Source organism: Leucoraja erinacea, chromosome 19, assembly GCF_028641065.1.
Source record: "Leucoraja erinacea ecotype New England chromosome 19, Leri_hhj_1, whole genome shotgun sequence".
NCBI lineage: Eukaryota > Metazoa > Chordata > Chondrichthyes > Rajiformes > Rajidae > Leucoraja > Leucoraja erinaceus.
In genome coordinates this window covers 32,456,758-32,481,301 of record NC_073395.1, presented here as the reverse complement: position 1 = coordinate 32,481,301, position 24,544 = coordinate 32,456,758, and the positions used below count along the sequence as shown (strand labels likewise).

The window sequence follows — 24,544 nt, the reverse complement described above, 5'->3', positions numbered from 1 at the left end:
GATAACTATAGGTTAGAGTCAGAGATGTAGAGCACAAAACAAGCCCTTTGCTCCACCAAATCCACACTAAACGTTTTGTGTATATACACTAATTCCTGAAGGCCCGTATGCCTTCGATACTTTTCTTGTTTATATGCCTCTTAAACATAGTGATTGTATCGGACTCCACCAATTGCTCCAGGAGCCAGTTTCAGGTACCTACTGTTCTGTGAAGCAAATTTCTCTCAAATCCCCTTTAAAACGTCTTTTTATTTTAAACATATGCCTTCTCTTTTGTTAATATCCCCTAACATGGGTAAAAGATTCTGACTGTTAATCCTATCCACACCTCTTATAATTTTGTACACCCCAATCAGATCATCCCTCAGCTTTTTTCACCCCAGGGAAAATACAACCAGCCCATCCAAACTTCCTCTAACTAATTAAGTTTGCAGATTACATTAAAGTGGGTGGTATTGTAGATAGCGACGATAGTTATCAAGTTCAAGTTCACATTTATTGTCACATGCACCAATTAAGGTACAGTGATATTTGAGTTACCATACAGCCATACAAGTGAAAAAAACACAATACATGATAGAATTTAACATCACAGTGGAATCAGCATTCCTCACTGCGATGGAAGGCGATAAAGTTAAGTCAATCTTCCTCCTTTGTTACAACAAAGGTTACAACACAATCTTGACCAGTTGGGCAAGTGGGGAAAGAATTGTTAATGGAGCTTAATACTGATAAATGTGAGGTGTTACATTTTGGGAAGTCTAACCAGGGCAGGCCCTTCACCGTATTATGGCAGGACTCTGGGGAGTGTTGTAGATCAGAGGCGTCTACGAGAGCAAGTACATAGTTCCTTGAAAGTGGCATCGCAGGAAGATAAATGTGTGCTCATTTTCGGTCACGCTGACATAGGAAAGGTGTTAATACGCTTGAAATTGTGCAGAGAAGATTGATGAGAATGTTGCCAGGACTCAAGAGCCTGAGCTATGGGGAGAGGTTCAGTAGACCAGGACTGTATTCCTTGGAGCGTAGAAGGATGAGAGGTATCTTATGGACATGTACAAGAACATGAGGAGAATAGATAAGGTAGATGCAGAGTCATTTACTAAAGTAGGGGAATCAAAAGCTTATAACCTTGCGGTATGAATATCGATTTATCTAATATCAAATAACCCTTTCCCCCTCCTCTCTCTCTCTCTCTTCCTCGCTCGCCCGCCATAGTCGTCCTGCTAGTTTCACTGTTCATATCCCTTCATTATCACCTCCACTACAGCTGACAATGGACCACTGTGGCTTACTTGGCCATCAGTGCTGGCCCTGATTTGTTCTGTACCTTTTCATACTTCTAGTGTTTCTCTCCCCTGACCCTCAATCTGAAGGATCTTGACCCGAAACGTCACCTGTTCCTTTTCTTCAGAGATGCTGCCTGACCCGCTGTTACTCCAGAATTTTGTGTCTATCTTAGGAGAATCAAAAAGGGTTATGGGCCAAATGTGAGCAGGTGAGACTAATGTAGATAGGGCACATTGGTGGGCATGGGCAAGCTGGGCTGAAGGGCTTGTTTTTGTGCTGTATGAATCTCTGGCACTACAATCTTCTAATCCAGGCAACATTTTGATGAATCATTTCTGCCCTCTTGCCTGTAGCAAGCTATAATTCAAATTCAGTTTAATTACTGTTTTGTAAAGTCAGAGGATAATGTTCCAAGTTTTATATTCTATCGCCCAACCTATGAACGCAAAAATGCAATATGCTTCTTTCAACACCCGATCTATCAATGGATTTGAACCCCAAGGCCCCTCTGTTCAATGTTGCTTGGCATCTTGTCACAGATTTCAATTTTACTCTTCCCTCTATTTCAAATCTGTTTACATTTAATTTGTCATTGTTCTGATGCAAAGCCATCAATCTGAAACACAACTGTTTCCTTCCGCACAAATTGCTGCTGCACAATGAATATTTCCACCATTTTTCAATTGAATTTCTAGTTGTTGCACAATATTATTTATGGAGTGTGTCTTCTATACATAGAATGGTGTTTATCTCCACTTTTAAAGACCCTGAGTCACACTGTGACCATCATGTGTTGAACCCTTAATATTGAATTGTGCAGTGAACAGAAAAATGCCATTACTTGACCCAGCTTTGAGGAATTTATTTTCAACTGTCTGCAAGATTTTAGGTTCATTTCTGAAGTATATGTGTTTTGAAGACATTTTAAGACTTTTAAGAGACACAACCAGTGCGTCATTAAATGGAATACATTAGTAGTACAGTGTTGCTCTGCTCTACCAGTATAAATCTTTAATCTTCAAATACACCCAACATATATTAAAATTCCTATGCGTTACAATGACTCCTAGAAAATATCAGTTACTTCTTTATCATATTTCAGCTATCACATTTCATACATTTTAATTTAACATATGTTCTACACAATAAGAATGATACTCTTATTTATATTTTACATATACATAGTTTCTCATTTAAGAAAATATCAGATGTTCCACTATTCACTATTCACTTATTTTGAAACTGTGATAAAACATCTCTCACCTTTAATTTCATGCTGACTTTGTTCTCTCCTCTTTTCTAGTTCTTTTCTGTCATAGTTCAAACGCTTCAAGCACATAATACCATACTGTAAACTTGTTCTGAAGAAGAACAATACAACAATTTTTGGAATTGTGTTACAGCTGTTTCTGTTTTACACGACAAATGTTTATAATAGTTAAGCTATTGGAAATGTTAGCTCAGAAAGTAGAGGACCTTAATACAGGGGTACATGTTAGCACCTATTTTGCGGGTGGCTTATGATGCAGACTGAAGGAGTTTCTGTAAATCGCTTGATAAACTGTTTTGCATCACTTTGGACAGAATATCCATATTATAAAGTTAGCAAAAATATAGTACATGAGCCAAGACAAAGTAGTACCATGTCAGTGGAGAACATCATAAACAAAGAGGGAAATTGGGAATTTTGTAATAGTTGCAATACAGTGCAAACCGAAAGGGGGTAACTCCATCAATAAAAACACTAGTTTGCAGCAAAATAAGTTAATCATGTACATAAAATTTTAATTAAGTACAATCAGTTAAAATTAGTCTTTACTCTAAGTGCAAGTGGCATCCATGTAACCAAGATATACAAATTTGTTGAAAGCAGCATGATTCCATGCAATCACATCATCAGTGGGTGCCAGAGCTGTTGAGCTGGAGCGAGATGTTATCACTGTGTCGTGGGGATGAGTCATTAGGAAATTTGGGTTCAGAAGACAGGTTACCTACATGTTTCGATTTGGTTAGTAGTCAGGTATATGATGATGTAACTCTAATTTAGATAGGTAATCTGATTTTATATGAAGTATCCAACAAGGTATAAGATATTCAATAAACATTGTAGATACAAATAAAGATTATAAGGAAAATGGGCAACCAAAGTTATTTTAAGTTGCGATAGGTAAGACGGAATGCTGCAATGGTATGCAATGAGATCAACTTCCCTCCTGGGATAAAATAAAGTTTTATCGTATCGTATCATATCGTATGGGGTGAAAAAATTAAGAGGATAGATACTGGCCTCTGCAGCTGAAACCAAATATTATTAACACCGTACTGCATGTCCAATGTTGGATAAACGCAATTTCCTAGATGTTGGAGAACAATGGGAACTAACAATAGTAGAGGAGAACAAAGAATGTTCTACTAACATAGCTGAGTCTGAAGAAGGGTCTCGACCCGAAAGTCACTCATTCCTTCTCTGGAGATGATGCCTGTCCCGCTGAGTTACTCCAGCTTTTTGCGTCTATCTATAGTTTGAAGTTATTTCGTTAACTCACGGTAAATGGACATCACTGGCTAGGGTTGCATTTATTACCCTTCCCAAAGATCTGTTAAGAATTTAGTGATGAACTACCACCTCAAATGGCTACATCTTATGTCGTAGCGGTTTAGTACAATTGAATAAAATACTGAGATAAACACACGAAATGCTGGCATAACTCAGCGGGACAGGCAGCATTCTCTGGAGAGAATGAATGGGTGACATTTCGGGTCGAGATCCTTCTTCTGACTGGTTAGGGATAAGGGAAATGAGAGATATAGCCGATAATGTGGCGAGATAAAGAACAATGAATAAAAGATATACAAAAAAGTAACAATGATAAAGGAAACAGACCATTGTTAGCTGTTTGTAAGGTGAAAATGAGAAGCTAGTGCGACTTAGGTGGGGGATATAGAGAGAGAGAGGGAATGCCAGGGCTACCTGAAGTGAGAGAAATCAATATTGATACCACTGGGGTGTAAGCTGCCCAAGCAAAATATGAGATGCTGTTCTTCCAATTTGCACTTAGCCTCACGGACAATGGATGAGACCTAGGACAGAAAGGTCTGTGCAGGAATGGGAAGGAGAATTAAAATGTCCAGCAACCGGAAGATCAGATTTAGGTGGGTTGAGCGAAGGTTTTCTGTGAAACGATTGCCTAGTCTTCCTTTGGTCTTGTCGATGTAAAAGAGTCCACATCTTGAACAACGGATATGGTAGATGAGGTTGGAAGAGGTGCAAGTGAACCTCTGCCAAACCTGAAAGGACTGTTGGGGTCCCTGGACAGTCGAGGGAGGACCTATGGGGACAGGTGTTACATTTTCTGCGGTTGCAAGTGATTGTACATGGGGAGGGGGTGGTTTGGGCGGGAACGGATGAGTTAACCAGGGAGTTGTGGAGGGAATGTTCTCTGCGGAAGGTGGAAAGGGGTGGAGATGGGAAAATGTGGCTAGTGGTGGGATCCCGTTGGAGGTGGTGGAAATTTCGGAGGATTATGTGTCGTATGCGACGGCTGATGGGGTGGAAGGTAAGGACTAGGGGGACTCTAGTCTCTGATGCGACTACAGGGAGGGGAAAAAAGGCGGAGCTGCGGGTTACGGAGGAGACATGAGTGAGGGGCTCATCCATGATGGGAGGGGGGATCCCCCATTCCCTAAAGAATGAGGACATCTCGGATGTTCTGGTATGGAACATCTCATATTGAGCGCAGACGCGGCGTAGATGGAAGAATTGGGTGTAGGGCATAGAGTCTTTGCAGGAGGTAGGGTTTGAAGAAGTGCAGTCGAGATAGTTGTGGGAGTCAGTGGCTTTTGAAATAGACGTCAGTCAATAGTCTATTTCCTGTAATGGAAACTTTAATTCTCCTTCCCATTCCTACACAGACCTTTCTATCCTAGGTCTCCTCCATTTTCTGAGTGAGGTTAAATGCAAATTGGAGGAACAGCATCCCATATTTCGCTTGGGCAGCTTACAGCCCAGTGGTATAAATATTGATTTCTCTCACTTCAGGTAGCCCCGGCATTCGCTCTCTCTCTCTCTCTATCCTTCCCCCACCCAAGTCACACTAGCCTCTCATTTTCACCCTACAAACAGCTAACATTGGCCTGTTTCCTTTATCATCCTTTTGCATATCTTTTATTTATTGTTCTTTATCCCTCCACATCATCGTCAATATCTCTCGTTTCCCTTATCCCTAATCAGTCTGAAGAAGGGTCTCGACCCGAAACGTCACCCTTTCATTCTGTCCAGTGATGCTGCCTGTCCCGCTGAGTTACTCCAGCTCCTTGTGTCTATCTTCTGTTTAAGCCAGCATCTGCAGTTCCTTCCGACATGAATAAAGTGATGGATTATTTCAGAGGGCAGTTAATGGTTGCCCCATTGCGGTGGATCTGGAATTACAAATGGGCCAGACTGTGGAAGGAAGCCAGAATTCCTCCCAAAAAGAATGATTGCAAAAAAGTTAGATTCCTATGATAGTCAGATCGTGCTTTAGTTCTTCTCAGCAATTTATTTAATTAATTGAATTAAAAATTCCTTGCTGCTGCAGTGGAATTTGAAGTGATTTCTTGGATTATTAATCTTGGACTCTGGATTACCAGTGCATTAATAAAACTATTATGCCATCAACCCATTGAAAATAGAATACAATTTTCAATACAAACATTCATATAATCTTGGATATGATTTTGATATGATTAAAATGCATTTACCTCATCTTATAAACCTCTGTAAAGGTCACCCATCAACCTCCGCTAATCCACAGAAAATAATCTTAACATATCCAATCATTCTTTATAATATAACACCTCCAGCCCCGCAACATCCTTGTGAATCTTTCCTGCATCCGCTCTAGCTTAGTTACATCCACTGTATAGCAACCAGACTGCACATGATATTCCATGTGTATTCTCATCAACATCTTGTACAGCTGCAATGAGACTTCTCAACTTATGTACTCATGTCCAATGACTTTCTTCACTATTTAATCTACCCGTATGGCCAATTTCAGGGAAGCATGTACTTGTACCCATTAGTCTGGCTGTTCCACAACATTTGCCAGTGTCCTGCCACTCACTCTGAGTGTTCTGCCCTGGTTTAACTTCTTAAAGTATATTATTTTGCACTTGTCCAAGTTAAATTCCAACCTTGGACAACCTTCCTCACTGTCCACCATACCACTAATGTTGGTGTCAACTGTAAACCTACTCGTCATGCCACTCACATCCTCACCCAAATTATAAATATATATAACAAACAAAAGGGAACCAGGCACCAATCCTTGTGGCACACCACTGGTCACAGGGCTCAAATCTGCAAAAACATCCCTCTGCTACCACCTTCAGACTCCTTCCACCCAGCCAATTCTGTAACCAATTAACTCGCTCACCTAGGATTCCAGGTGATCTAATCTTATGGATCAGTCTGCCATGCCGGATCTTATCAGAAATCTCGCTAAAGTCGTGGAGACAACGTACCATTCTGCCTATGTTAACCCTTTTGGTCACTTCTTCAAAAACCACAATTAAATTCATGAAACATGATTTCCCACACACAAAATCACGCTGACTATCTCCAATCAGTGCCAGTCTTTCCGAGCCCCTCAGCTTTCAGATCCCCTCTAGTAGTTTTCCTGCCATTTATGTTCACTGGTCTGCAGTTTCCTGGTTTTGCCTCACAGCTCTTATTAAGTAAAGACACATTTGTCACCCTTCAATCTTCTAATACTTCACTTGGGGCTGAGAAAGATACAAACATTTTTGCCACGGCCCCAGAAATGTCTTCCCTTGCTTTCCACATCATGCAAGGTCATGGTTGGTTAGTCCCTGTGTATCACACTTGGTTAGGCCCCAGGCATTTATCTGATCTTAAAGCATCTCAAGACCGCCAGCATCTCGTTGTTCATAATATGGTTCAGGGCATCACTGTTCTCTTCCTTGAACTCCCCAGCTTCCATAACCTTCTCCACGGTAAATAAAGATGGGGAGTATTCAATTAAGACCCATCTCCTATGGCTCCACACATTGCACTGATCCTTATTGGGACCTAATCGCTCCCTAATTGCATTTTGCTCTTACTACACATAGATTATCTCAAGATTCTCCTTCACCTTCTGTGCCAAGGATATCTCATGTCCCCTTTTGCCCTTCCCAATTCCCTCTTAAGTGTACTCCTACACCCCTTGTACTCCTCAAGAGATTCATTTGATCAAAGCTACCTATGCCTGATATAAGCCTACCTTTTTCTGACCAGTGCATGACCAGCATGCACTGAGAAACTCAGAAGTCTCAAAGTTGATGGCTGATTTGGAATGGAAGATCTGTCAATTTGCTCTAGTCCAAATGGATCCAGAAGGGAAGCATTATACAAGTGAACGGCTTCTCAAATCTGGAGTATTGTTTAGCCTGCCGCAGAATTTGAGCAGCATTGATTTCAAAGAGTATAATAGGTTTCATATTAGGAAATAAACTCAAGTTTAAAAACAAAAATTGTGCCAGTTTTATGTTTTTAATTATTTATCTGTTTTTGGTGATTTTAGATTTTTTTCAAAAAATAAGGTAACTTTTTTGAATTTCCAAATTATTGCTGGATTTATTGTTCAATGAAACTATTAAAAATCACTTCCTGATTTTAACTCTGTCAAAGCTGGGGAGAGATTTTGCCAGTTATCAAAATTTGGCAGAGGTATCTTGGAGACAAGACCGCCTTACTATTCTGCCAGAAGTCTTGGCCAAGTTGTATTTAGGACTCCAGGTTGTCTTTAACTCTGAGATCGGGCCTCCCATCTGGACAGGCAAGTTTTCGGCATGGACTTGTAGGGCCGAGATGGCCTGTTTCCGTGCTGTAATTGTTATATGGTTATATGGTAAAGGTGATGGGCAACCTTAAACAAAGGTAAGAATTTGGGCCTTGGATCTCAGTAGAAAGAATACAATACCCAGCTGTGACTATATAACATTCTTTATGCAAACAAAAATCACCCAGGAAGGTAGTACCTTTTCTGGGGGATTGTCTCTGGAACAGGTTCACTGCAGAAGTTAACATTAGTATTAAAATAAAAACCTTACAATGCTGTAAAAACATTATAGTACAACTGGTAATTCAAAAAAATCAATACAGGACAACCAGAAAATTGTTAAAAAAGAAGGGAAAAAGCGATTAGGAGAGGAAAGTTGAAAGCAACACCAAAGTTCCTTCCATATGTGTAGAAAGAGGAGGAAATTAGTAGTTGGTTCTGTAGGAAGACAGACAGAAAGCGTAGGAGTATTAGGATCTTTGGCGAAATCATACCTGAAAAACCATATATAGTTTTGGATCCCTTACCTATGAAAGTAATTGCTTGCCTTGGAGATATTGCAACACGTGTTTTATAAATTGGTTCCTGGGATGAGACAGTTGTCCTACGTTCTCTGGAGTTTAGAAGAATGAGTGGTTATTTCATGAAACTTTATAAAATTCTTTGAGAAGTTGGCAAGGCAGTTACCTAGAATCTATTTGGAATCATATTCTTAGTACAAGGGCATCAATTAGAATGGAGAGGAACAGTTAACGGGTATCAAAATTACATACCTTTGAGGACAATGGATATTCAGTTGTTCCATAGATTTAAGATGAAGACTGATGGGTTTTTGGCACTGATGAAATCATGGGGCATAGGATAGGGTCAGGGAAATAGTGATTAAGTAGAAATTCAATTGTGATCTTACTTAATCAAAATTTCTCTTGGTGTACCTTGCCACAGTCAGTCTGAGTATTCTCTGAAGTAGGTTAAGACTACTGTGGAGCAATCTATTGCACAGTACACATCAGTGTACCAATGTCCCAGAGGAACTTTGCACCTATCTATAATTATGGTTGCTTACAATCATAAAGAGAGCCCGTAAACACCTCTACTTCCTTAGAAGATTGAGGTGATTTGGTATATCGCTGAATGCTCTCTTGAACTCCTACAGGTGTATAGTAGAGAGCATATTGACTGGTTGCATCATGGCCCAAGTTAGGCCTCGAATGCCCCAAAACATAGGAGATTACATAATCTGGTGGACACTGTCCAGTTCATCATGAGCACTGACCTCCCCATCAATGAGATCTGTAGGAGGCATGGCCTCAAAAAAGGCAGCCAACATCATGTACCCTCACTATCCCGCCCACACTCTCATTTCATTCCTGCCATCGGGAAGAAGGTAAAGGAGTCTTAAAACTAATACCTCCAGGTTCAGGAACAGCTTTTTCTCAACAACCAACAGCCTCTTGAATACTACAAACACCAACTAAATTACAAACTACAAACTGTCTTGGTTACACTAGGGACTTCAGGCTTTTGTTTTGCACTAATATTATTAGTTTTTCCTTAATTGAACTTTCTTTTGTTTAACGTGTTCTCTATGAGTACTGTGTTTACAGTCCTGTTATGCTGCTGCAAGTAAGAATTTAATTGTTACATTTTTGTTACATATGACAATTATGCACTTATGACCCTTGGTAGTAATGTGCTGGAGTGGCTTTTAGTTTACAGTTTATTCAAGTCCCCCAATTAATTTTATTGAAGATCTGCATTTGTGATATAATGTATTTTATGTATAGAAGGATATGTTATTAACAATATTTAAACATACCTATGAAAGCTATCCACCATTTTTAAAGGAATGCGGAGATCTTTCTTTGTCAGGTGATCCAGCATTCTAGCATCTACCAGGCACTCCATGAAATAACTGCGGTACTGAGGTAATCCCAAACTAGGAAGCCATTCATTACCAATCCATTCGTGATTCATGTCACCATAAGCCAAGGTCTGTTGGAGAACACAACAACTGATTTATCCAAAGAAAGTTGAGGGATGGGGTTATTAAAAATGCACAATAAATGCTAACAATATAGGTTTATATTCTCTTTCATTTGCAGTATGGAGTAGCAACAAGTTGAAATATACTAAAGGAATATTTCTCCATGATTATTCTTATCCAGTCAAATTTTATTCCATAATATTGTTAATCTTCATCAAGACAGATTAATAAACCTGCATGAAAAGTGAACAAATATTCCATATTTGTTTTGAAAGTTTAATGAGGAAATTGATATAGCATTATGTAGCCGTGCAGTGAAAAATTATAAAAAAACAAAACATTCTAGAGTAGATATTCTAATTCTGATCATATCTAAATTTAGTGGGTAGATATGGATTTTAGTGAACGTTGTATGCTCTGATGATGGGTACTTTGCACTTTTTTCAGATGGTATCGCACAGCCCAGAGAAGCATAGCATAATAAAGAATGTCTCATTTGCTGAAAATTAAAACAAATTAAATAAAAATGCAAAGAAGAAAATGGCACACACTAATAAATACCTCCAAAGTTATAGCAGCAATTAATGCCACGTGCACACTGATAGTTCGTGTTCTAATATTGCTCAGGCAAAAATAATGGAAAATAAATGATGTGATGCGTTTCTGTCATTTGTATACCATTACACATAGAGGAGACTGGGCTAGGTGGAAACATTTTCTACATATGTCCTTTGCCTGGGTTGCACCGGTCCAAGCAGGTAGACTAATAACCCCACTGAAAGTCCTTGTTGGGGTTCACACACGCATCCATAAAGAAATAACTAGCTCTTAATAGGAAGGCTAAATGTTGGGTATCTTTTTCGAGTTGCTATGGTCCCTGGCAGTGTTCCAAAGATTTTTAGCCTCAGTACATTGAAACAAGAGCTAACTATATGATCTACAAACAGAACAGATTTTAGATTCCTTAGATGCTACCCACTTAAACTGTAGAGTATGTTGAAAGACACAAGTAGTCAACCATTTAAGACTTACATGTTTGAACTATCTATTTTAACGTGCATTACCTGAGCCCAACTGCCTTCTTCAGAGTCCTTAAGGATTGCAAGAAAGTACAGTTAATAAAAATAAGAAAAGTGAGATCATATGGATTATTAAATATAAGTATAAATAATGGTTATTTATGAATACAATTGTAATAACAAACTGCAGTTGAATGAAAATGCATGAAGTTGTGTATTTGAATTTCAAGACTAAATGATTTTTTTCAAAATCAAATACTCTCTACCTTTCAATCTTTTGTAAAAGTTGTGTAAATACTATTACATTTTTAAGCCAGGAATGTCACATTCTTCCACGACAAGCATCTTCAACTCACACCTATTACATACATGTCCCATCTAACTTGCTTATATCAGTATAAATCAACAATCTCAGGGTGCCGTGAATGATTTTTTCAAACTAAAAATAAATGCGCATGCATGACATATCATCCAATATTCTGGAAATAATCCCAAATTGTCATTCAATTCTCTAGAATTTTTACTTGTCTGAGTTATCCCAATTGGTTTTCAAAAAGCCTTGAGTAAAAAGTTAAATACTTCAGAATTCAGGTTCTGTGAATCATGTATAATATTGGCAACTTCCTCAAATTTGCTTAAATAAAAAGGTTCTGGGCACTACAAATAAGTAGAATCTACCATTTCTTTGACTGTGATGTTACATGAGTAAATATACTCCCAATAGGCAAATTTGATTTATATTACATTCTGAAGGAAGGAAAAGGGTTTGAGTGGATGCTTACATTGCAGAGTAGAAAATGAACGATGATTTTGATCTCCATCCAAATGTGAACACTCGTATACTATAGCATCCCATTTACATTATTTATAGTGCCGCAGAACAATGCTTGCAATGAAATTTAAATTCATGGTGCTAGGCCGATTGGTTATTAACTGATGTTTGTTGGAACTACAGCAATACAACTTCTTTAACATTTCCCAACGTTTTAGAACTGATTGATTTTGATCAATGAAAACTTTTTTACAGAAAATATTTACAGAATGACAAGTATATAACTGCATGTTATTTACATTATCATCTAGAAAGGTTAGATAACTATCAACGGTATTAGTTCTTAGATAACACAGATTCGCTAGCCTCAGCTGATGGTATCAGAGAAATGGCAGCAACAGCAATCTTTGTTGAGGATATTGGTGTTCTTTTAGGACTACTGGACAAAATTGCTCAGATTATAGTTAAAACCAGATTTTGGAACAATTTGGTGTCCAATCCGTACCCAAAAAAATAAATCAAAGTATTTTGATCCTTGATCTGAGAGTGAATCTGTTGAAAGTTTGAGAAAAAAAAATCACAGATAACAGTTCAAATGTTGTCGGTGCATATGCACTGGACTGATATGCATTTTGTCCCAATCAATTAAAAAAATCCTTACAATTAGGCAGAACATTTTACGTCCTGAAAATACTCCGGTTTGTTAACAATTTATGAGTGACCTTTGAAAGGCAGTCAGATTGATAAGCATGACAATAACAAGTACTCGAAAATGTCACATTGAGAAAAATAACCCCAATGTGGACTGAGAGGTAAATATTGAACAAGGTCCTTGGATACCTTCATTTTTCAGAATGTCCTGGAACAAATCATGGCGATAATGATAAAGAGACATCAGTAACAAAACGGAAAGAAAATGAAGAGAAAATTTTAAGGAATAAAGATAGATGCGCAAGTGGGCATTATAGATTAAAATCAGAATAAATAGGAAATTACAAGAAGTGACAGAAAGAGATTGAAATAAAAGTGAAATGAGAATGAAACAAACAACAAACAAGCATTGGAATCAATGGACTCGAGGGCAAGTCCACAGTTTTATTCCTTTCAGTGGCATCAAAACACTGAACCTGAGGCATGTTCAGAAGTTGGGGGAGAGACAGATGATTGGTGCGGAACAAACACACTTGCATGATTTATTTTAAAGTCCCAGGAAAAAAAAGGACAAAAAACACTTGAAAACTTTTAATAAACTCAATTAATTGTACAAAATATATAGTTTACCCTATACTGATAATGCTGATAAATGTGAGGTGCTACACCTTGGCAGGACAAATCAAAATAGGACGTACATGGTAAATGGTAGGGAATTGAAGAATACAGTTGAACAGAGGGATCTGGGAATAACCGTGCATAGTTCCTTGAAGGTGGAATCTCATATAGATAGGGTGGTAAAGAAAGCTTTTGGTATGCTAGCCTTTATAAATCAGAGCATTGAGTATAGAAGCTGGGATGTAATGTTAAAATTGTACAAGGCTTTGGTGAGACCAAATCTGGAGTATGGTGTACAATTATGGTCGCCCAATTATAGGAAGGATGTCAACAAAATAGAGAGAGTACAGAGGAGATTTACTAGAATGTTGCCTGGATTTCAACAACTAAGTTACAGAGAAAGGTTGAATAAGTTAGGTCTTTATTCTCTGGAGTGCAGAAGGTTAAGGGGGGACTTGATAGAGGACTTTAAAATGATGAGAGGGATAGACAGAGTTGATGTGGACCAGCTTTTCCCTTTGAGAATAGGCAAGATTCAAACAAGAGGACATGACTTCAGAATTAAGGGACAGAAGTTTAGGGGTAACATGAGGGGGAACTTCTTTATTCAGAGAGTGGTAGCGGTGTGGAATGAGCTTCCAGTGGAAGTGGTGGAGGCAGGTTCGTTGGTATCATTTAAAAATAAATTGGATAGGCATATGGATGAGAAGGGAATGGAGGGTTATGGTATGAGTGCAGGCAGGTGGGACTAAGGGAAACAAGTTGTTCGGCACGGACTTGTAGGGCTGAGATGGCCTGTTTCCGTGCTGTAATTATTATATGGTTATTATAGTACTCAATAGATAATATAATGAACAAACATTAAAAAAGTTTCAATTAAAAAAAAACTATAGAGTGTAATAAACAAAACAAAACTCAAAGTCCATAATGCAATCAAGGCAATTCAAAGTTTAGTTAGAGTTCGTAGTGTTTGATAGCCTGATGGTCCGGGGGAAGAAGCTGTTCCTGAACTTGGATGTTGCAGTTTTCAGACTCCTAAACCTTCTTCCCGATGGCAGGAGTAAAATGAGTGTCCCCAAGGTAGTGTTGTGCTTAACGATGCGGTGTTACTGTGTCTTTTATAAATCCCTTCGATGGTAGAGAGGTCAGTATCTGTGATGGACTGACCAGTGCTCACCATCTTTTGTAATCTCCTGGGTTCCTTGGCGTTCGAGTTGCCGAACCAAGGCATGACGGAACCAGTCAATATATACCTTTTGAAGTACAAGTGAGTTTTCATCGACATTCCAAATCCCCTCAATCTTGTAAGGAAATAAAGGCATTGATGGGCTTTCACTATGATTGCGTTAATGTGCTGGTTCCATCTCTGGGTTCAGAGATATGCACGCCCAGCAACTTGAAGTTGTTGACTCTCTCCACCACCGATGAAGACAGGTTTGTAGATCCTTGGCCTGCCTCTTCTAAAGTCAACAATCAGTTCCTTTCTTTTACTGATGTTGGGAGAAAGGTTGTTATTCTGGCTCCAATCAATCAGATGATCGATCTTCTTCCTATACACTGACTCACTGGTATCCATAATTCATCCAACAATGGTGCTTTCATCAACTAATTTAAAATGAGTTGGAACTGCATCTGCTATAAAGTCAAAGAGTGAGCAGAGCAGGATGTTGAGCACACAGCTTTGAGGTGCTCCTGTGCTGATGGTTATTGAGGAGGAAGTGTTGTTGCCAAATCATACCGATTGTGTTCTATCAGTGAGGAAGTTAGTGAGGATCCAGTTGCAAAGGGATGCACAGAGACTCAGATTACTGAGGTCCGTAACAAGTTCAGAGGGGATGATGGTGTTAAACACTGAGCTGTAGTCTATGAACAACGGCCTGACTTATGCGTTTTTATTGTCCAAGTGGTCCAGTGCGGAGTGGAGAACCTGCGAGATTGCATCCCCTGTTGATCTATTGTGGCTGTAGGCAAATTGTGGTGGGTTCAGGTTCTTGCTGAGGTAGGAGTTGATATGTGCCATAACAACCCTCGCAAAAAGGTTCATCACCACAGACGTTGGTGCCACAGGTTGGTAATCATTGAAGCATGTTACCTTACTCTTCTTGGGCGTAGGTTGTTGTCCTGATACAACCTACCTGAGACAAGATTCTCAATTTCTTTCTTTTAAACTGTCTAATTGTGGTAGATCCAGCCCACAACAGTGGTATCATCGGCAAACTTAAAGATCGTGTTGGCGTTGGACACACAGCCATGGGTGTACAGCGATTAGATCAAAGGTCAAAGCAAAGAACATTATGAGGGAGCCAATGTTGTTTTGCCAGGGTGTTGGAAGAGTCATGACTCATTTGAACTGATAGAGATTGCCAGTTGTGAAGTTCAGAAGCCATTTGCAGTGGACCCATGGCCAAGGTTCAGAACTTTAAGGATGAGTTTATAGGGTATTATGGTGTTGAAGGCTGAGTCAATCAATATCATCATTACAGCAGAAATTACCAGCTCTGATGCAGACAGAAAACTATTGATGGAGAATTTGATAATGAAACTCAAAAGCAGCATCATGCTTAGATGGGAGGTGAGAAGCTATTTACCCAAGCTCATTTTAACAGTGAAAAAGTCACAATTAGATAGATTAGAGTGGTGGTAGGATGGAGAATTAAAGTGGTAGGCAATCTGGGTGACGCGTGTATGGTCGTGACTAGTCGCCCAAAGAGTTGTACCTTTTGCTGGACGCCGTTGGATTTTCAACATGTTGAAAATTTTCGGCCACCTGCTGCGACTATGACGGGTGCCGACAGTCGCCAAAAAAATTGTGTACGTGGGACATGCCGATTAGAATCCCTTCCCTGCTGAATATATGGAGATGCTCCACAAAGTATTTCCTGTCATTTGAGGATCTAAACATTTTTTCCAGGTGAGGCAGTGATTCACTTGTGCTTATTTTAATCTGGAGCATTTGGTATTCACAGTGCAGTCTAAACCAAATGCAGATTGGATGGTTGCTTTGCAGAGCACCTTACCTTAAAAGCCTAATTTCCATGTTTTACATTAAATCCAACAACACTATGCTACATGCAATTTTGAAAGCATTCACATCAATTGATGAAAACTATTTTTGGGGGAATTTTAGGCATCCCTTTGCAAACAGACATTCTTAACTGTGCTCGGATAACACAACAGTACTTCCAGATACCCTTCAATTATCAACTATTAAATATATCAAATGTGTTAAATATTCAAAACAGTACAATTTCTATGTTCTATTTTGTTATGTGTAATATAAAACTCCACTTTGTGATAATAAATTAGATGCTGAGGCTATACAGTAGCAAACATTGAGTTACTTGAATCTGCATAAAGACATATATAGCAGTTCATTTGAATTATCTTTTCACATTACTTTTAACCAGATTTTAAATGTATGCAGTGGCATGCTTTGTACATATGCACTTGTTCCAAGTGTGTTAGAAAATCATTGCTATGCAGTGAAAGCCAAGATGAGGTTACATCTTCCTGTGACAGACTTGCAGTGTTTTGAAGCTCAAGCTGTGAGTAATAATGTTTGTACGCAAATGGAAGTAGCGGAGGTGGGGTCTGGGAGGAGATGCACGGATTATTCGTAGGGGGATTTTATTTGTTGGTGCATTGGTTCATACAATAGCCCTTGATATATACATTTTAAACAGTTGTAAGCTAGTAGAATGACTATATTAAACATTACATTATGAATGCAATATATTGAGGCATACAGCACAGAAACAGGCCAAGTTAAACTAATCTTCTCTGTGTGTATATGATCCATTTCCCTCCTTTCTCTGTATATTCATGTGACCATCTAAAAGCCTCTTAAATGTCACTATCATATCTGATGCCATCACAACACATGGCAGCACACTACAGGCATCCACCAATCTGTGTAAAAAAAAAACTTGCCCTGCAGATCTCCTTTAAACATTTCTCCTCTGATCTTAAAGCTATGTTCTCTCGTCTTTCATATTTCCACTCTGGGAAAAAGTTTCTGGATGTCTACCCTGGCTATGTCCCTCATAATTTTATCTGCTTCCATCAGGCCTCCCCTCAACCTCTGAAGCTCCAGAGAAAACAATCCAACTTTGGCCAACCAATCCTTACAGCTTATACCCTCGAATCGAAGCAACATTCAGGTAAGCCTTTTCTGTGCCCCCTCCAAATCTTCCGAAGCCTCTACACCGTCCCTGTAGTGAGGCGACCAAAACATAGAACATACAACAGCACATGAACGGGCCCTTCAGCCCACAATGTTTGTGCTGAACATGATGCTTAGTGAAACTGATCTCATCTGCCTGCACATGTTCAATAACCCTCCATTCCCTGCATTTCCATGTACCTATCCAAAAGCCTCTTAAATGTCATGATTGTATCTGCCTCCACCAGTCCCCTTGGCAACGTGTTCCAGACCCTCACCACCCTTTGTGTAAACAAACTTGCATCGCACATCTCTGTTAAACCTTCCCCCTTAGTCTGAAGAAGGGTCTCGACCTGAAACGTTGCCTATTTCGTTCGCTCCATAGATGCTGCCTCACCCGCTGAGTTTCTCCAGCATTTTTGTCTTCCTTCAATTTTCCAGCATCTGCAGTTCCTTCTTAAACACCCCTCACTTTATTGTTGTGCCCTCTAGTGTTGGACAGTTCCACCTTGGGGAAAAGATTCTGACTGTCTACCCTATCTAAGCCACTCATAATGTTATATACTTCTAATCAAGTCCCCTCAACTCTCTAATCCAGGCAGCATTCTGGTAAACTTCCTCTGCACCCTCTCCAAAGCCTCCACATCATTCCTGCAATAGGGTGACATGAACTACACACAATACTCCGAATGCATCCTAACTAAAGTATCTATAGAGCTGCATTATGACTTCCAGACTCTTATATTCAATTCCCCTAACAAACATACCATATGGCTTCTATACCACCTTATCTACTTGTGCTGCCACTTTTAGTGAGCTATGAACTTGGACTCCACGATTCCCGTGCACATCAATGCTGTGAAGGGTCTTGCCATTGACTGTATCCTCTCTCATTGCATTCAACCACCCAAACTGCAAATCTTCAAACTTCATTTTAAATTCCATCTTCCATTTCTCTGCCCATTTCTGCAGCTGATCTATATCATCTCACTGTATCTTCTGACAGCATTTCTCACGGTCTGGAACTCCTCCAATGTTGGTATCGTCAGCAAACCTACCCGCCAACCCATCGACATTTACATCCAAGTCACTTATTTATTTCAGAAACAAGAGGTCCCAGAACATATCCCTGTGAAACACCTCTAGTTACTGAGGTCCAGCTAGAATAAGTGCTGTAATCTTTGATAAGATCATGCTCATTTTGGCCAAAGTGCTATTGCAACAATATGAATCGTTACTAAAAGCAATAATCTGTAGACATGCTGTGTCAGCAAACATATTCACAGACAACATGGAAATGATTCACCCTGTGGCCCTTATGCTAGATGCCACTTCATCTTTTTTTCTCCAAAATGCTAATTTATTTGCTGCTTGCTCTGACATTCTCAGAAAAAAACATTTGCGCTTCAGATATTCAGCCATGACCATTTTTAACTAATTATTACCATGAAGTATCAAACATAACATGTTTGCTCTCTGTAATGCACTGAAATAGATGTATAAAATCTGCTTTTTTGAATCTGTATTCAACTTTATTAAAAATATTTAAACTTTTAAGAAATAATTTTGCATTGCCACATAACAAATAGATGGGCAGAAGCAAATCTTTCCCATCTGTGCAATGACAGATGCAAACAATTTGTACACCATGTTGCAATGGCCTGCTGAGCTCTTATATCCTCCTCCACCTACTCCTGTTTCCTGCAGGGCTCAACTTTAAGGGGCGAACTCTGCAATGCAAAGTGAAGTTGCCATTTCTTTTTACTGCCACTACATTATGTATCAGTGACACTTTTGCCAAAAATGCAAAATCATTTAAAACGCTCAGTCACGCTCATTTTTGATCCTCCATCAACAGCTCTGCTTTATATTTAACCCACAGAACATTTAGAAAAATAAATCGGCAAAACTATCAAATACAATACAATAAAATGCCAATGTTTAAAAATGAATGATATTCAGATTATTAAGAAAACGGGCAGAAAATTGTTGTAAGGACAGTTTTACGTTAAATTTCAAACCGTTATCCAAATCGTGAACTAAAAAATAGCAAATTTCTTGAACTATTTCTGCTTCAAAGAAATTAAATCTCAAATGCGTAGCAAAGACATGGTGTTTTTTCCCTGCACCTTTAGTGGATGACCACCCATTCTATTTGGAGCCGATACAACCAGTACAGCCGTAAGTACAAATAAGCACAGCAGCATGGTGATTGGGGGTGGGGTTTCCCAGTGGAGCTGAGAGGATGCCGATTTTGTCCCGCTTCCCCATTATACTTTCAACTAGAAGATAGGCACAAAAAGCTGGTATGACTCAACGGGACAGGCAGCCTCTCTGGAGAGAAGGAATGGGTGACGTTTCAGGTCAAGACCCTTCTTCAGACTAGGTTCAGCTACTGAGGAACAAAAAGCTTGGAGCAGGCCTGCTGTTTCAGATTGAAATCAAGCACAGCTCTGTTCTGTGTTTCACTGTAACATGGCACACCCATGACTCACCCGACTTGCTATACCACCTGAGGATTTGTCCATTACTTGTACGGGCTCTATGGAATCCTCAGGCAAGGGGGAACATCTTGATGTCTGCTTTTTGATCAACATTGGGATGTGCTGATGTGATGGTCTGAGCTCACTTCTGCTCCCCTGATCCGGAATGCCTTGTCACAAAAAGTCAACCTTTATATGTATCATAGGAATTCACCTCAACCATTTACAAAGATGTTGCCAGGACTTGAGGGCCTAGGCTATAAGAAGATGTTAGGCAGGCTAGGCCTTTATTCCTTGGTGTGCATGAGGCTAAGGACTGATCTTATAGAGGTGTATAAAATCATGTGGGATAGATAGATGAATGCACAGAGTCTTTAACACAGAGTGGTGGAATCAAGAACCGGAGGACATAAGTGTAAGATTAGAGGGGAAAGATTTAATAGGAACCTGAGGGTTAACCTTTTCACAGGTTGCATATATAAAATGAGCTGTTGGAGGGGTCAGTTGAGGCAGATACTATAACAACATTTACAAGACATTTGGACAATTACATGGATAGGAAAGGTTTGAGGGATATAGGCCATATGCGGGCAAGTGGGACTAGCGTGGATGCAGCATCTTGGTCGGTATGGGCAGGTTGGGCTAGAGGGCCTGTTTCCATGCTGTATGACTCTAACCATCTTGTGGTGGTCCTTATACCACCCAAAACCAATACCAAGATGGTAATGGATGAATTATACTTGATCATGAAATCTGTTGAGTTGGCAAATCCTGCTGGATTATTCATCATCCCCATCATCTCCATCAATCAAGTAAAATTCTGAAACAAATTACTATCATCATGTCCCCTGTCACACACAAGGTGTTAATATTTTGGATCAATGCTATACTACCATCAAGTACATTTAGTGCTCTATCGCCCTTATTTCGGCCAGTTAGATCATCATTGGAGCTGCTCCTGTCAGCTTACTGACACAGATTGAAGCACGAGGCAACAACAACAAATGTAATACAGCAGTGGTCTCAGGAGACTGAGGATCTGCTCGCTTGAAATGGTGGACAGGGACGAGACTACTTCATCCAGCCTGAATGAGTATAACAGTTGTCATTAAGAAATGTGTTAACAACTGCATTCTGATTAAGACAATTAGGTTCTATCCTTTCCAGGAATCTGAGATAAATTGAGTCATTAATTATCATATGTACTGGCAACAAAATAATGAAATTTTTATTTGCTGCAGCTTAACAGGCATGTTAATGCAATAACACACAGATAATCAATAAATTAATAACTGTAATGCTAGGTAACCATAATAGTGCAAATCTGAAATCTGTAGTGCAACCAAAGACGGTCCACCAAAGATCATAATTGCTGAGGCAGGGTTAGTATTGTGCATGAGGCAGGGTTAGTGTTGTGCAACGTTGAAGAGTTTGCTGGTTGGTGGGAAGAAGCTGTTCTTGAGTATTGTGGTCAGTTAGTTAGATAGAGCTCTTAGGGATAGCGGAGTTAAGGGATATGGAGAGAAGGCAGGAACGGGGTACTGATTGTTGATGATAAGCCATGATCACACTGAATGGCGATGCTGGCTCGAAGGGCCGAATGGCCTACTTCTGCACCTATTGTCTATTGTTTTCAGGCTGCTGTACCTGCTTCCCACTGGTAGTAGTGAAATAGTGTGGCCAGGATGGTGTGGGTTTTTGATGATATTGACTGCCTTTTTGAGGCAATGCCTCCTATAGATTCCTTTCTATCACACTCTTGAACCAAACATCTCTTTCACACCGCTTCTCGGTGGTGCTGTCATGTATTCTTATGTTTAACTCTATTTCATTCAGTTATTTTCTTATTGCACTTCCGTAATTATTTTCCACTACTTTAGATTGCACTACAACATTTGCATCATTCTGCTGTTTTTCCATTAATTGTCTTATTTATCATTATTGCATACAGTTTAATCTATGAACCAAGTGAATAAGGAAGTTTATTGCACCCTGGTATATATTACAATAAACTAATCCAAATAAAAATCTTAAATCATTTTAGATCGATAAAGATCAAGTTCTAGTCACGTATTGTATTAATGTGGCATTTATTCCACAGTCGTTGAATTGTAATGGACACTTTCTTTCCAGTGGTACTCCTACTACTCACAACTTACGCAAATTCAGTGCGGGTTCATCTAAATTGGGAGGAACTGGGGCAGAGGTGGGGAGCTCAGATAGCTGTGGGGGTTCAAGGTCCAGGGTCAACAGTGGTAATGAAAGTTAGCTGGAGCAGTATGCAAATGTTACCGTCTTTCTCTCCTATCTCTTCAGGGACACCAGGCTGACCTTCATACAACCATTCCCGATGACATAACCTAGATATCAATATAATAGTCACTACCACCATATCAAAATGAGCGTGGATTGAAATTTCGTTTTCAGTTTTCCTCCTAATCAAAATAATTCAGCATTTCATCTTTTGAGGTGAATAATCTTCTCTGAGAAAACTTTGGGATCACAAGCAGAAGCAGGGAACAGGAAATAATAGTGAGGAAACGGAAAACAGGAGTATGAATCAGGGATGGGGAAGGGACAGCAGCTGGAGCCAAGGTAGCAGGAATGCATTCCATAAAATCCACATGGTTTCTGCCCGAGCTTAACACTCTTTGATGCATTGCTCCATCAGCTTTGATAATGCAGCACAGTGCAATGTCAGACATGGTGCAATCAATGCTGGCAGGAACTTGCAAGGGCCCAGTCACCATCAGCATATGGCCATGGCACATCTCATGCACCTTCTCCCATCCTACAAGCTTTTAATACAAAATGACAGTGGTGTTTGAGATAATAATAATTGAAATATTACATTGATTGTGTCTACCAAGAGCTTTCTGTGCCATAAAACCTTCAAGTGGACAGGTTCAGAACAAGTCTCATCTGTAAATTTAGACTGGTTTTTAAGAGATTTGTAACCACATTTGACCTACTTTCTCATTTGGAAAAATAATTAGTGATTCCTAATTGTTCAACACAAAATAAATTCTGAGAACTTTCCTGGATTAAGATGTTTTGATTGATAATAAAATAATTAGCAGAACATAAATAAATGGTGAATCATGGTGACAAAGTGGAACATTACATGTGATTACAATAACCATATTACATTATTAATATGGATTGAAAGGATTTCACTTTCAGGTCAAATTGAAAACACATAAAAATGTGCTAGAGAGGGTAAAACGATGACAAATGTAAATTTTACATAGAAATTGTTTTATTATTCTTCCATTTGAAATATTTTGGAGAAATTTACTTCCTATTTTATAACAACATAACTGCGTGAAACAGAATAACTCAGACAAATGGTAAAATTACAGAGAAATTTAAATAGTTTATATTAAATCTCTTTATCTTCTTTTAGAATCATAACAGCATTCTTACTAACCTTTCCCTACGCAAAGAGAAATTAAGATTACAGCAGTCGAGGATATTGCATGATTTTTCTTAATGTATGATTATTTAATTAATGTTATGAAGAGTGCATTAGTGAATGTATATTTAATTATAAATTACAAATTAAAGAGATTTGGAAATTAAGCATGCCAGAAGTGAATTGAGCCATATCAAAATTAAATCGGCATTAATGTAAAAGAGCAATAAAGAGGAGACTAACCATTCTTGCAGCAGATGTTAAATTTTCCATTTCCTCATGAGTCACCCAGACATTTCCTGAGGGCTATTTATAAAGCCCACAGAGAACCAATGTCAATCCAGGTGAGGCAAGCAGTGATAAAGAAGAACATAAAAAACATAAGAAATAGAAGCAGGAATAGGCCACATGGCCCACGGAGCCTGCTCTCCCCTTCACTAAGATCACAATTGATCCTCTAACTCAATTTATTTTGATTCTAATAGTTTCCAAAATCTTTTGAAATCAGTGCTGAGTCTGAACATTTCCAGCTCCCGGGAGAGTAAATATTTGTTTCCTCATCTCAGTCCTAAATTACTGACCCTTTACCTTGACAACCTCATGAATCCATAATCTCCAGCTAAAGAGGCTTTCAAAATCTACCTATTAACCACCTCAATATTCGACATGGTTAAATATATTAACTCAGATTCTTCCAAGTATTGGCCAACACCACTCAAACTTTCCTCACTAGTGGATCAATCCTGCACCATTTTTAAGGCAAATAGACAATCACAATTGCACCCAGACACAGATTGGGTTGGGTTTTCGTGAAAGCACTATTAAATTGCAGCAACATTTTTTTAATCACTTCCTTTGCAGTAAAAACTAACATACTATTTACATTTTTAATGCCTTGGTGTATTGCCTGTTAGCTTAGTGTCTTATAAATCATACAGCAGATCTAGTTTATCACCATTTAAAAAAAAGTTTTTACTACTCTTCTTTTCAAATGAGATAATCTACGTTCTACTCCATCTGCTACCTGCTTGCCCACCTACATCATCTGGCTATATCTCTTTACAGATTTCCTGCATCCGCCTCACAGTTCATCTTCCCACGTAGGTACATTCTGCCCTTTCGTCTCAGTCATGAATGCAGGGCGTTAAGAGCTAGCGGCCTCATACTGAGCCATGTGGTATATCATTTACAATGTTGCCAATCTGAAAAAGCTTATTATCCCGCATCTACTTTCTGCCTTATAATCAGATCTTTGTTGGTATATTTCTGCAATTCTAATTTACACGACAATCTATTGTGCAGCATTTTATGAAATATCCAATT

General features: G+C 39.1%; 1 protein-coding gene across 1 annotated transcript in view; it reads right to left on the bottom strand.

Annotated features, from left to right (window-relative positions):
• The window catches only part of ppfia2 (PTPRF interacting protein alpha 2), a 281,508-nt gene that overhangs the window by 20,027 nt on the left and 236,937 nt on the right, over positions 1-24,544 (bottom strand). Inside the window, 4 exon segments of the mRNA XM_055650768.1 lie at positions 2,554-2,651; positions 9,934-10,109; positions 11,166-11,192; positions 23,465-23,527. Coding sequence (XP_055506743.1) covers positions 2,554-2,651; positions 9,934-10,109; positions 11,166-11,192; positions 23,465-23,527 — 364 coding nt within the window.